General features: G+C 50.4%; 1 protein-coding gene across 1 annotated transcript; it reads right to left on the bottom strand.

Moving 5' to 3' along the window:
- Positions 1-12651: 12651 nt before the first annotated feature.
- LOC101772943 lies at positions 12652-13122 on the bottom strand. The gene has a single exon (XM_004963879.1). It carries the CDS (start codon positions 13120-13122, stop codon positions 12652-12654), a length of 471 nt encoding a protein of 156 aa, XP_004963936.1.
- Positions 13123-13353: the final 231 nt, after the last annotated feature.

Below are 13353 nucleotides of genomic sequence, written 5' to 3'. Positions count from 1 at the left end.
TGCAGTTCCCGACCCCTCCCTTGTTGGCGCTTGGCCGCCCCAGCTCCCGCCAGGCTGGACGGTCGAGTGGGATCCTTCCTCGGACGGCGAGGAAAGGAGCCAGTGATGTCCCGGTTGGCCTCACCAGGGATGTCCGACCCCGACGAAGTCTTCCGCTAGTGTTTTCTCTGTTGTTTCTTGAAAACTTGTAAAACTCTAATGTTGGATTTTATGGTGGAACCAAAATGAGTAAAACTTGTTCAAAATCCGTGGACTCGTTGTATTCTCTGTAACCGCTCACCTTCGTGTGGGTTTGCTGAACTCGATCCTGTTTAAGTGGTTAAATCGGACGAAATCCGACGGCACTTCGTATTAACTCGGTTTAGGCAGGAGTGTCGCATGTTAGGCGGCTTAACCCTGCTTAATCAAGCTAATCCGAGGTAGTTCCGCCACAGCTGGTATCAGAGCCGAGTTTAGCATATCAGAGAACCCAATGAGCCCTAAACACTTCTTTGAAAACATAAAAGTTGCAAGAACCTTTCGAAAATCTCGTACAAACGTTAAGGATGACTTAGTGCGAGAGGCCCTAGGGGATTTTGGGGTTGTTTTAGGTGACTAATAAGTATCTGGTTATGTTGCTAACTCCTCCAGCACTTCGCCACGTCTATCATACGTGTGCCGAGTTCCGCATCCCGAGCATGCGAGGGTTGATAGGGAGTTCCATTCAAGGGACCCTATCTTCGCGGTTGTTTTCGCCCACGTCTATTATACGTGCGCAGGTTCCGTATGTGATCCATACGAAGGTTGATATGGTTCGATTCCAACGAACCTATTGGCACGGTTGTTTCGCCACGTTTGTCATACGTGTGCCGATGCCGCATCACGAGTATGCGAAGGGTTATGTGGTTCTATTCGGAAGGAACCTATTTCCACGGTTGAGTGTTGTCCATGCAGCCTTAAACGCATGGGTGCCGTTCCTATAGTGAACGGTAATGTTTGGGAACGCTTTCGTGGGTGCTGGCACGAAAGGTTCGTGTGTGTGTTTTCTGCAGGTTGCTAACCGCGTTCGTTAAGACGTTGCTAGAACCGACTAGTTAATATAGGGAGAGACGTATTGTTGCCTTGTCACCGGCGCTGACCGCGTAAGACCCAAGGTTCGGGCAGTTGTTTTTGGTTAAGAGTACGGTAGGCCGTGCATGCGTCATACCAAAAATCTGTAATGTTCTCTTCTCAACAGCAACCCTGTCCGACAGAGTTCTTTTGGATCTAAGGATTTCTAGCTCCTCTTAGTTGCTCTCGGTTAAAGCCCTTCTGCTTCTCTATCCGATCCCTGATCCTAGGAGTTATCTCAGGTGGCTTCGGTTTTCTTGGTTCCAGATGGCTGCTCCCGGGCATGTGGTGTTTGGAGCGGACGGTACCTTCCAATCAACATGCCTACATTTCGAGGGGTTTCCCGCGATCTTGTGGGATACGTTGAGATGGTTTGGGTATCAGTCCCCACCCCTGTATTCTGGGCAGCTGTATGTGGAGCAGGGCATCCAGACATGCCAGGTGCAAGCGCTGGTACCACCCCCTTTTGCGCGGCCCGACTGGCCCTCTCTGGGCATCATAGCCTACGGTCTTTCTCCGGAAGATACGTGGGAATCCGCCGCTCTTCAGTTGCTCACGCAGTTCTGTCAGTTCCACCCTGTGGAGATCACCCTGGACCCGATCGGTCTTTTTCCCGTCAGGAGTCGGCTGGACCCAGCCTGGCTGGACCGCATCGGAAACCTCAAGGTGTTGGCCACTACCTGTGCCACGATCACCATCTCCACCAACGTCCGTTGCATGGCTGCTTTCTACCGGCTGATAGAGCTCCAAGGAAGAGCCATGACTCTCTTTGCCCGGACGGCTGCAGACACCCACGGGTACCTCCAGGCAGCTAGAAGAGACCTGGTAGGCCAAACCTACCAGCTGATCCAACGTGGAATCCAGATCCACGACATGCAAGACCGGATCTCCGAGCTGGAAGGAGAAGTTGCCGACCTCGTGGACGGCATGATCGAGCTCTCAGAGGAGAAAATGGAGGTGGAAATGGAGTTGGCCGTTGGCAATGCCCACCTAGAGGAGCACCAAGCTGAGCTTGAAGATATGCATGCCCTCAACATGCAGCTTGAAGCTCAGGAGGACCCTGAGGAAGACGAGGGAGCGTCCAGCATGGACATAGAAGAAGATGGCGCCCCTTCTCCGACTCATAGTGTCCAGTGGTAGCTTAAGGGTTCTCAGGGAACCTTCTTTCTTTCGTTGTACTCCTCGGCAGCCTAGTTTTGGAATGTTGTAATAGGTTAGCCTTGAGTTGAGTACTCCCTGTGTTGGAACGTCGTTGTGTATAAGCCAACCCAGTGCAGTGCATAGTTTTATCCTTTTCGTATGGTGTGGATGCTAAGGTTGAGTGAGTGGTGCCGTAACCCTGTGTTGTTTTCGGGGAGCCTGTTCAGTTGGCCGACCCTAGTTTGCGAGCTAGAGTGCGCCGACCCTTAAGGCAGTTACCGCCTTATCCGACCCTCTTTGAGTACGGACCGTATCCGACCCCTTGGGTTGCGTGGATCAGATCCTAGGAGTCTGTGTGTGGCATGGGTGCCTGAAGTGAAGTGCCAGGGCAAGTAGAGGTTATCTATGCTGAGGACAGGAGGAATGTCTTCCTCTATGAGGACGTGTGATGCACCATTGGCAAGAGTCGCATTAAAGGATTTAATTCATACGTTCCCATTTGTTGGAGTGCACCTAAGGTCGTGAGCATTAATGGGGCGTTAACTCTTGCAGATGGCGCACCGCACCAGGTCAGGATCTGTGCCCAGCGATAGTGACCAGCGCCAGGATCTTCCCCCGCCCCCGCCACCATCGCCATTGGAGGCAATTCTAGCAACTCAAACCGAGCTGCTCAGGCATCTGGTGCAAGGACAACAGCAGCCACATGGTGGTAGAGCACAGCAGCAGCAGCATATCGCAAGATATGAGGACTTTCTGGGGACGCAGCCCCCGCTGTTCCAAAAGACCCAAGAACCACTCGACGCTGATGCATGGGTTCGTACGATCGAATCCAAGTTCGAGCTCCTCACCGCTCCATGCCCTGACAACAACAAGGCGCGGTTCGCAGCTCAGCAGCTGCGTGGTTCCGCACGGCTTTGGTGGGACCACTACCGTGCCATGCTACCTGCTGGCCACGTGGTCAGTTGGAACGAGTTTAAGACGGCGTTCAAGGCGCATCACATTCCTGAAGGTCTCTTGGAGCGCAAGCTCAACGAGTTTCTGGCCCTCACCCAGGGAACTCGGGATGTGCTGCACTACGCCCAGGCGTTCAATGACCTATGCCGTTATGCGGGATATCACGCGGACACCGGTGAGAAGAAGCGGGACAGATTCCACCGAGGACTGAGCTTGGAGCTCAGGGAAAGGCTGAACCCCATCAGGGTGGATACCTATAACGAGTTGGTCAATCTGGCCATCTCACAGGAGGACTGCATGCAAGCTCTCAAGGCCGACCAGAAGAGGAAAGCCTCTGTGGCTCTTCCGAGCCCGCCAGCCCGAAGGTTTCGGATGATCCCTCCACAAGCCCCTGGCTGACCCCAACAGTTAGGGAAATGGATCGCCCGACCCCCGCCGGCGACAATGCCTAGTTTCCCAGGCCCCCAACCGCAAGTACCCCGGCCGACCTTGCCAACGCCACCTCGTCCGGCAGCCAGTAACAGATGTTTTACCTGCGGCAATGAGGGACATTTTGCAAGGGACTGCCCCAGGAGCAAGACTCAGCAGCAAGGCCAGAACCCCATGGCAGCCAGAGGAAGAAGGCCCAAGGTGCAAGTCCGACAAGGCCGACTCAACTACACAAGCTTGACCGAACTTCCCGAAGGTGCGTCAGTAATGACGGGTACTTTTCTTGTTTTAAATCAAGCTGTTGTGGTGTTGTTTGATTCGGGAGCCTCTCATAGCTTTATCGGAAGTAAGGCAAGGGAAAGATGTGGGCTAAGTGTAGGTCACACTAAGGAACCCTATGTGATCGCCACTCCTGGAGGAAGGATAACGTCGGATCAGGTCGTTATTCTTGTACCTCTCCAGCTAGGCCCCACCCTCTTCAAGGAAAACCTTATCATCCTTGACCTCGAAGGCCTAGACGTCATCCTTGGCATGGACTGGATGGCCCGACATCATGTTGTTTTAGATACATCAGCCCGATCTCTTTACATCAGCTCACCCTCTCATGGCAGTGCTACCCTATCCTTGACCCATCCTGAGTCTTTGACTCCTTGTGCCTATCCTCTCTTGGGAACCCGTTTAGAAGACCTCCCTGTTATCTGTGAGTACCCAGATATGTTTCCAGAAGACTTGCCAGGCATGCCACCTGACAGAGAAGTGGAGTTTTGTATAGAGTTGGTTCCTGGCACAGCCCCGATATCTAAGAGACCCTATCGGATGCCACCCGCTGAGTTAGCAGTGTTGAAGACCCAGTTGCATGATCTGTTGGAAAAGGGCTTCATTCGACCCAGTACGTCATCTTGGGGTTGCCCCGCCCTGTTTGTGAAGAAGAAAGACGACAGTTTACGGATGTGTGTGGATTACCGACCCCTCAATGCGGTAACAGTCAAGAACAAGTACCCACTGCCTCGCATTGTGTCTTGTTCGACCAGTTAGCCGGAGCAAAAGTGTTCTCCAAGATCGATCTTCGTTCTGGTTATCACCAAATCAAGATTCGACCTTGCGACGTACCCAAGATAGCTTTCTCTACCAGATATGGACTGTATGAGTACCTAGTCATGTCCTTTGGACTCACCAATGCACCCGCTTACTTCATGTACCTTATGAACTCGGTGTTTATGCCCGAGCTGGACAAGTTTGTGGTGGTGTTCATTGATGATATCCTAGTGTACTCAAAGGACAAGGAAGAGCATGCCAACCATCTTCATATAGTTCTCCAGCGACTGAGAAATCACCAGCTTTATGCAAAGTTCTCCAAGTGTGAGTTTTGGTTGGATAGTGTCAAGTTTTTGGGACACACTATCTCCAAGGACGGTATTGCCGTGGATCCTAGTAAGGTGCAAGAGGTCATGGAATGGAAGTCTCCTGTCTCGGTACACCAGATCCGGAGTTTCCTCGGACTGGCAGGTTACTATCGGCGTTTTATACCGGATTTCTCCAAGATAGCTAAGCCGATGACCGAGTTGTTGAAGAAAGAGGTCAAGTTTGTGTGGGACACCAAGTGCGAAGAAGCTTTCAAAACCCTGAAGCACTTGTTAACCACCGCCCCAGTTTTGGCTCAACCCGACCCCTCTAGGCCGTACGACGTATACTGTGACGCCTCTGGCACTGGACTCGGATGTGTTCTTATGCAAGACAGCCGAGTCATTGCCTATGCCTCACGTGTGTTGCGACCTCATGAGCTGAACTACCCGACCCATGACCTTGAGTTGGCAGCAGTGATACATGCCTTGAAGATATGGAGGCACTACTTAATGGGAGCTCGCTGCAACATCTATACCGACCACAAGAGCCTCAAGTACATCTTCACGCAAGCCGACCTCAACATGCGTCAGAGAAGATGGCTGGAGTTGATAAAGGATTATGACTTGGAAGTGCACTATCATCCTGGCAAGGCCAATGTGGTGGCCGATGCCCTCAGTCGCAAACCCCGTTGCAACTGCTTGTTGTCAACAGCCTTCACCAACACTTTGTGTCACGAGATGGGAAAACTAAGTCTAGAGTTTGTTCCCCACGGAACCCTTGATCACATCATCCTTGACTCAGTTTTGGAGGACCGGATTCGGTCAGCACAAGCTAAGGATGAAGAAGTAAAACGGATCATCAGTAAGGTCTCGGTAAAAGACGAGGGATATAAGCTTTTCCGGCAGGACCAAACGGGAGGTGTGTACTATGGAGACCGACTAGTAGTGCCCGCTGACCCTGAGTTGAGGAGGCAGATCCTAGATGAAGCTCATCTTTCCAAGTTCTCAATCCACCCTGGCAGCAACAAGATGTACCATGATCTCCGTCAGACCTTTTGGTGGAGTGGGATGAAACCGGAGATAGCTCGTTATGTTTCAGAATGCGACACTTGTCAACGTGTCAAGGCCAGTCACTTGAAGGTAGCAGGGACCTTGCAGCCGCTACCTATTCCCTCTTGGAAATGGGAAGACATCAGCATGGACTTCATAGTTGGGTTACCCCTTACAACTCAACGGTATGATTCTATCTGGGTTATAGTGGACCGTCTGACCAAGACAGCACATTTCTTTCCTGTTCGTACCACCTACACAGTCAGGCAGTATGCAGAGTTGTATCTCGACCGCATAGTTTCCCAACACGGTGTACCCAAGACCATCATCTCTGATCGAGGAGTTCAGTTTGTGGCACGTTTTTGGGAGCAATTACAAACATCCATGGGCACCAAGCTCATCCGAAGCTCAACATATCATCCTCAAACCGATGGCCAAACCGAGAGAGTAAATCAGATCCTCGAAGACATGTTAAGAGCTTGTGTCATCCACTCTGATAAAAACTGGGACAAGTGCCTGCCCTTAGCAGAGTTCTCCTACAATAACAGCTACCAGGCCAGTTTGAAGATGGCACCGTTTGAGGCCCTGTACGGCCGAAGATGCCGAACACCCTTGAACTGGTCCCAACCAGGAGAGAGACAGGTTTATGGCCCTGACTTAGTGGCAGAAGCCGAGGAGCAAGTGAAGGTAATTCAAGCTAATCTCAAGGCTGCCCAATCTCGACAGAAGAGTTACTCCGACCGACGGAGAAGACCCCTGCAGTTCAACCTTGGTGATCATGTGTACCTTCGAGTCTCCCCAACCAAAGGAGTGCAACGGTTTGGAATAAAAGGCAAGTTAGCTCCCCGCTATGTTGGCCCTTATGAGATTGTGGAGATATGTGGACCCGTCGCTTACAGGATCCAACTCCCAGAGCAGCTGTTGGCTATACATGATGTTTTCCACGTGTCTCAACTGAAGAAATGTGTCCGAGTTCCAGCAGAGATCCTAGAACAAGAACAGCTTCAAGTAGAACCTGACCTGACCTACGCCGAATACCCAGATCGAGTTCTTGACCAGAAGGAAAGGCACACCCGATGCCAAGTGGTAAAGATGTACAAGATCCTCTGGAGAAACCACACCGAAGATGAAGCAACATGGGAGACAGAAGAATATCTGAACAAGTGTTTTCCAGGTTTTCTATCCCATCAAGAAGGTAAGAACAGCACACCCTTGATCTTGAATCTCGGGATGAGATTCTTTTTAAGAGGGGTAGGCTGTAGCGACCGACCCCTAACCTTTCCCAGTCAGGTTTGATCTCAGCCCTTAACCTCAGTCAGTTGTTCTGTTGACCGCACCTAAGTGCTCAGTCTTCCGCCAGTTCCGACTCCTGGATCCGACCCCTTCCTGCTTCACTTCTCTCCCAACCCCAGCGAGTTTAACCCGCCGTCGGATCCTGCTGATCTTCCTCACCCGTCCGATCTTTTCCCCCGGTGGACCCGTGAGATCCTTTTTCCAGATCCCCCGCGTCAGCCGCACTCGAGTTGCATGGCCGCCTCAGAGTTTTCCTGCCGCGTGGCTCGTCTTCTCCGATGCCATCGCCCAGTTTTGTCTCTGGCGAGGAACAGAGTTGGGTCCCGCGCCCTTTTCCCCAATGGCAGCGGAAGCCCTCTGCACCCCTTTCTGCAGACCCTCATCTCCCGCGCCCATCATCGCGATACCAGATCCCGGCCCCGGAGACCGATGGCGCCCGTCTTTTCCGTCCCTTCCAGCAACAGTTGCGCCGCCCGGTCGTCGCTACACGACGATTCCCCCACCGCCAACCGCGACCGCGGCCACGACAGTTCCTTTCCCCGCTCTGTCAGAAGCCGCCCGACAATCTGTTGTTCCGCGCTCTCCCCCGCGCCGTGTCCGCTTGTCTTCCCACCTGTGCGCCCTCGATCCTAGCGCCGTTTAACCGGTCGCTTCTATCACCTCTCCCGCACGACGATGCCCGCTCTCCGCCAAATCCCAACCACCGGTCTACCCGCGCCTACGCCGCCCTGACGGAGTAGCGCAATGATCGCTGGCGTCACCCCCGGAGTTCTGCAGCACCGCCCGGTTTGCTCAATCGCCGCCACGGCAGAGCACTCCATTGCTTCTCCCCGGCCTTCGCGCCGCTCCCCTCCTCTCTCTCCGCGACGTTTCCGTTCCTCTGCTCCAGCAGCTATAAAAGGAATGCCCCCGTCGCCGGAGTTCCCTCCGCCTTTGTTGCCCTTAGCCTCCTCTAGCTCCCTGCTCAAGCTTCTAGCGCCACCCACCCAGTTCTTGAAAAGTTCTTCTTCCAGTTCCTTCTCAGTTCCTCCAAGTCACCCCGCAGCTTCCTCCCTTGTGCTGCGTAGAACTCTCTTGTGGTCCGCAAGAAGCGCCGCCGCCGGAGCATCGCCGGTCTTAGTCCCTGTTCGAAGGTTTAGTTCCCCGCCCAAGTCTGCCTCTTCCCGACCCCAAGCCTTCCTTTCAGGAAGAAGGTGAGTGCCGACCCTAAGTCCGCCTCGCCCGACCCCTCCTATCCGCCCGACCCCAGTTCCGTCTCGTCCGACCCTGTCTGTTCGCCGACCCTTGTCCGCCTCGCCCGAGGGCTTGGCTGTGATCTTTTCTTCAACTCGAGGGTGTATGTATAAAACGTGGGAACCCTTCAGCGCCTACGTCTGAGGATCCCAGTTATCACATCCTCTAGTTCAAGGATCAGACCACTAGTTCCCTTCCTACCCTTACCTGTTGATCATCATCAGCTCTCTCAAACCGCCTCAACCTCCTGCTCTTGTCGCAAGTTTCTGGGCTCAGGAGAGCTAGTGTTGCTGTCAAATCAAACGTTAAGCTAACCCTTGCATTGCATTCGTGTAGAGCTGCATCTCGCTGACGGCTTCTACGAGCTGCACCCGGCGCCCGAGGAAGAAGCTGTAGCCGAGATCCTGCCCACGGAAGTCGAAGCCGCCCCCGAAGTCGAGCAGTTCCAGCCCTCCTTGTTTGCAGGCAAGCCCCGGTTGCATGAAGATCCTACGTGTTTTTGCCAAACTTGCACATGCCTTCCGAATAGCATGTTTGTGCATTTACGTTTAGGAGTTGTGTGAAACCCTAGATACATGACTTAGTAACCCTTGATATGAGCACTAGCTGTTGGACCGAGTAGCTGCATTGCTTAAATAGGAGACGGTAAAAGCCGAGTGATCTCCTGTCACTCGCGAGTTGTAGGAGTTGCATGTTTACTCTCTGCTACAACTATAAGGACGGTGGACGGGGCAGGGTTTTGGGTAACTCTTTGGTGGTCGGATGGTTGCCCCGTCTGTCTATGAAAACTTGCTAAGGCCCGACAGTGGTGGTGTTCGTGATCAAGTGTTTGAAAGTACTAGCCTCATACTTAGTATGGGATGAGGAAGCCTAGTACCTGATTGAACCTAGACGTGAGCGGTCGCCCCATTGTTCTTGGAATGGAGTTTCCCCTGCTGGTTGTCGCACGTGGTGGCAAAGCGTGGTCACAGAACGGCAAAGACCGGGTCTGTGGAACCTTGCACCAAAGGAAATGGGCCCGACGTGGGTTAGGGGATTGATGGGGAAGGCCGATGTCGTGGGGCTAGGTTCACCATGCATGGTTAAAGAACTCGAATCGATTCGTCTGCCTCTCACAGTTTGAGATTACTTGATCGCTATGTCACCCTGAGTAAATGAGGAATCTGATGATGGCAATGTTGTTGTTTTTATCTACACACCTTGATTGGCTCGATGTTTGCTTAGAGTAGGTTGCGCAACCTAGACTGGCAAGTAAATCTAGAACCGGAGCTAAAACTTGAAAATAGGTTACTTAGTGCTTTTGGCAAAACAAACCCCTCAGCCAAGAAGCCTTGCATGTCTAGTTGGAAGGAGTAGTTTGCTCCTCCCCGGTTAAGTCTTGTTGAGCTTAGTAGCTCAGCCTTGTCGTGGCTCTTGTTTTTCAGGTGAAGTTGCAGTTCCCGACCCCTCCCTTGTTGGCGCTTGGCCGCCCCAGCTCCCGCCAGGCTGGACGGTCGAGTGGGATCCTTCCTCGGACGGCGAGGAAAGGAGCCAGTGATGTCCCGGTTGGCCTCATCAGGGATGTCCGACCCCGACGAAGTCTTCCGCTAGTGTTTTCTCTGTTGTTTCTTGAAAACTTGTAAAACTCTAATGTTGGATTTTATGGTGGAACCAAAATGAGTAAAACTTGTTCAAAATCCGTGGACTCGTTGTATTCTCTGTAACCGCTCACCTTCGTGTGGGTTTGCTGAACTCGATCCTGTTTAAGTGGTTAAATCGGACGAAATCCGACGACACTTCGTATTAACTCGGTTTAGGCAGGAGTGTCGCATGTTAGGCGGCTTAACCCTGCTTAATCAAGCTAATCCGAGGTGGTTCCGCCACAGCCTTGCCAAAATTCAAATAATTTTTCCAACAAAGGATGGAACATTTTTGTACGTCCTATTCACTTTTCCTATAACGGATCATACGTCTGTTCATATTTTTCGCAAAAATTGTAATGAATTCTAATTTGTACCCAAAGATTAACGTGGCAACCGTCTACGTTCCAACGCTGTGTAATGTCACATCTTCCACATCCACGCAGCCAGTCTTCCTTGGTTCTCGTGTAGGCATGATTACTTCAAACCAACTTATGATATTCCCTCATTTAATTCCCAATGGGTTGTTCTCCTACTCGCATGACCCGAGAAACCAAGATGGATTGAATTTTATATTTCATTTAATGAGATTGTAGTTGGAATAGTGCATCCATTTTTGAGAGGTTGAAATCAATATGGGATGATTATTAACAAATATTGTGATCATATTTAGCTCTATCTCAAAAGCAAGGAAATCCTTACTCACCAAGCATCTCTTTTCCAATAAAGGATCGCAATTGTTAACCCGGCCTATTCAATTTTCCGACAACGGATCATACGTCTACACATTGCCAAGAATTGAATTCTTTCTTTTACCCGATTATTAATGTGGCAACTGTCCACATTCCAGCAACGTGTAATGTCATATCGTCCACGCAGTCGGTTATTTTGGGAGGCTTGCCGGCGAAGGAGTGGTGGTTTTGTTATAAATGCGACACGCCTCCACTTCTTCTTCTTCAGCTGGCCTCAAACATAAGAAAACTCTTGGGCATCTCCTCTTAGCGCAAGAAAACCCAACCGCATCTCCTCTCAGCTCAAGTACAATGCTCTCTCCCTAGTCTTTGTATCGATTTGTATGTGCATTCGACCTTGCCCCCTCTTTGATCAAACTAATTTCTATCTGCGTTTAAGTATCGTGGACATGGCTGCTACACCTCTGCTGCTGGTCACCACCGTCTCGTTGCCTGTGCTGCAACATCCTGGTCTCAGGGAGGGTGAGGTCAGACTAGGTGGTTGCGGCTTGTGTCAGAGAGCAGCACCAGTAGGATCCTTGGTACACCACGTCGGTCTGCAGCGGCGCTGCACTTGGCCACCACAACTTCTGGATGGCGAACGATGACACCTTCCCCCTTGTCTTCATCATGCTTCCATTGTCCCAGGATGTTGATCGCCTTCACAGTCACACCTGATAGCGGTGGAATGAGATCATCATCTTCTGCCGCGTGAGCCGCTTCTACCTATTCATGACCCGCTTCTAGGAGGGCCTCGGGGATCCTAAGGAGATTAATTAGATCGTTTATCTTTGATATGATGTTAATTAGTAACTTTAGATTTTGTTGGAACCCTAGCCATCTTTGCTTTGTTGTTATCTTTTATTTGTAAGATCAATGGACTGTTTCCTTTGGATGGAACATCAATCCGCTATTTTCCTACTCTGTTTTATGTTTCATTTAATGTTATTGTAGTTGGAATAGTGCATCAGTTTTTTTAGAGGTTGAAAATCAATATGAGACAAACATTAACAAATAATGTAATCATATTTGGCTATCTCTCAAAACTAAGGAAATCCTTGCTCACCTTGCCAAAACTCAAACCATTTTTTCAACAAAGGATCGAATGTTTTGGTCTGTCTAATTCACTTTTTCTATAATGGATCATACGTCTGTACATATTTTTCCCAAAAATTATAACGAATTCTAATTTGTACCCAAGGATTAACATGGCAACCGTCCACATTCCAGTGTCGTGTAATGTCACATCCTCCACATCCACGCAACCAGTCATCCTTGGTTCTCGTGTAGGCATGGTTACTTGAAAACAATTTGTGCTATTCCCTCATTTAATTCCCAATGGGTTGTTCTCCTACTCGTATGCCTCTAGAAACCAAGATGGATCGAATTTTATATTTCATTTAATGGGAATGTAGTTGGAATAGTGCATCCTTTTTTGAGAGGTGAAAATTAATATGAGACGATTATTAAGAAATATTGTGATCATATGTGGCTCTCTCTCAAAAGCAAGGAAATCTTTGCTCACCACGCCAAAATTCAGACAAGCATTTTTTTTGCAATAAAGGATTGCAAATGTTAGTCCGACCTATTTAATTTTCTGAGAACGGATCATATGTCTGATTGATGCTAATATAATAAGAAGAATATACAAATCTTTCTTGCATGGATTACAAAAGGATTAAGGTAGTACAAAAGTTCACATAACATCTTCATAATTTATCTTGCAGTGAGAGCACTAACAGAAAAGGATTAAGGCTGCATCTTCTCTTTCTAGGATGATTCCATTGCGTCGAGGTAGCGTTGGATGTCGGTCCTTAGCGCGTCCAACGCCCTGACGAACACCAGGAACTTGTCCGCCCTGAGCGCTTCCACATCCACCTCCCAACAGTTCTGTTTCCCCGCGCTTGTTTGAGCCGCCAAGATCTTCGACCATGCGGTAGCTTGAAGCGCCCTTTCCATCTTAGCCTGGAAAACGGTCTCCTCTACCTCCCGCTTCATTCCATCAACCCTGTTGGTGGCCTCCCTTGCTATTTCAGTCAAAGCTTGAGACGACGAGCTATGGATCTCCGGGAGGTAGTTGCATAGGATGGAGTTCGCGGTGGGTGCTCCATAGGCTTTGCGCTCGCCAGTGGGGGAGAACGCGATGACGGCAACGTGGGCGCCAAACTCCTGGGAGAGGTCTTTTGCTATGGAGAAGAGCGTGTTGGTGCGCTCTGAGAAGCTTGTCTGGCTTTGAGCCATGCTGGTGGATTTGGGCATCGAGGACGAGCAGCTCGTCGGGCGGCGGTTTAGATTGGAAATATGGAGAGAAGAGAACAGAGGCAGCGAACAACATGACATTTCTTTTGCGCCTTAAATAGCAAGCAAAGTATAAAGGACTATCAACTTATATAAGAAGATACACAATATAAGTTCCTCTATTCTGAAATAATGAACAAACCATGACCGTTCTTATTAGATCGCATTCTTCAG

This window comes from Setaria italica, chromosome III (genome assembly GCF_000263155.2).
Source record: "Setaria italica strain Yugu1 chromosome III, Setaria_italica_v2.0, whole genome shotgun sequence".
Taxonomy (NCBI): Eukaryota; Viridiplantae; Streptophyta; class Magnoliopsida; order Poales; family Poaceae; genus Setaria; species Setaria italica.
Note: the sequence above shows the minus strand (reverse complement) of the source record. Positions and strands in the feature narration are given on the sequence as shown.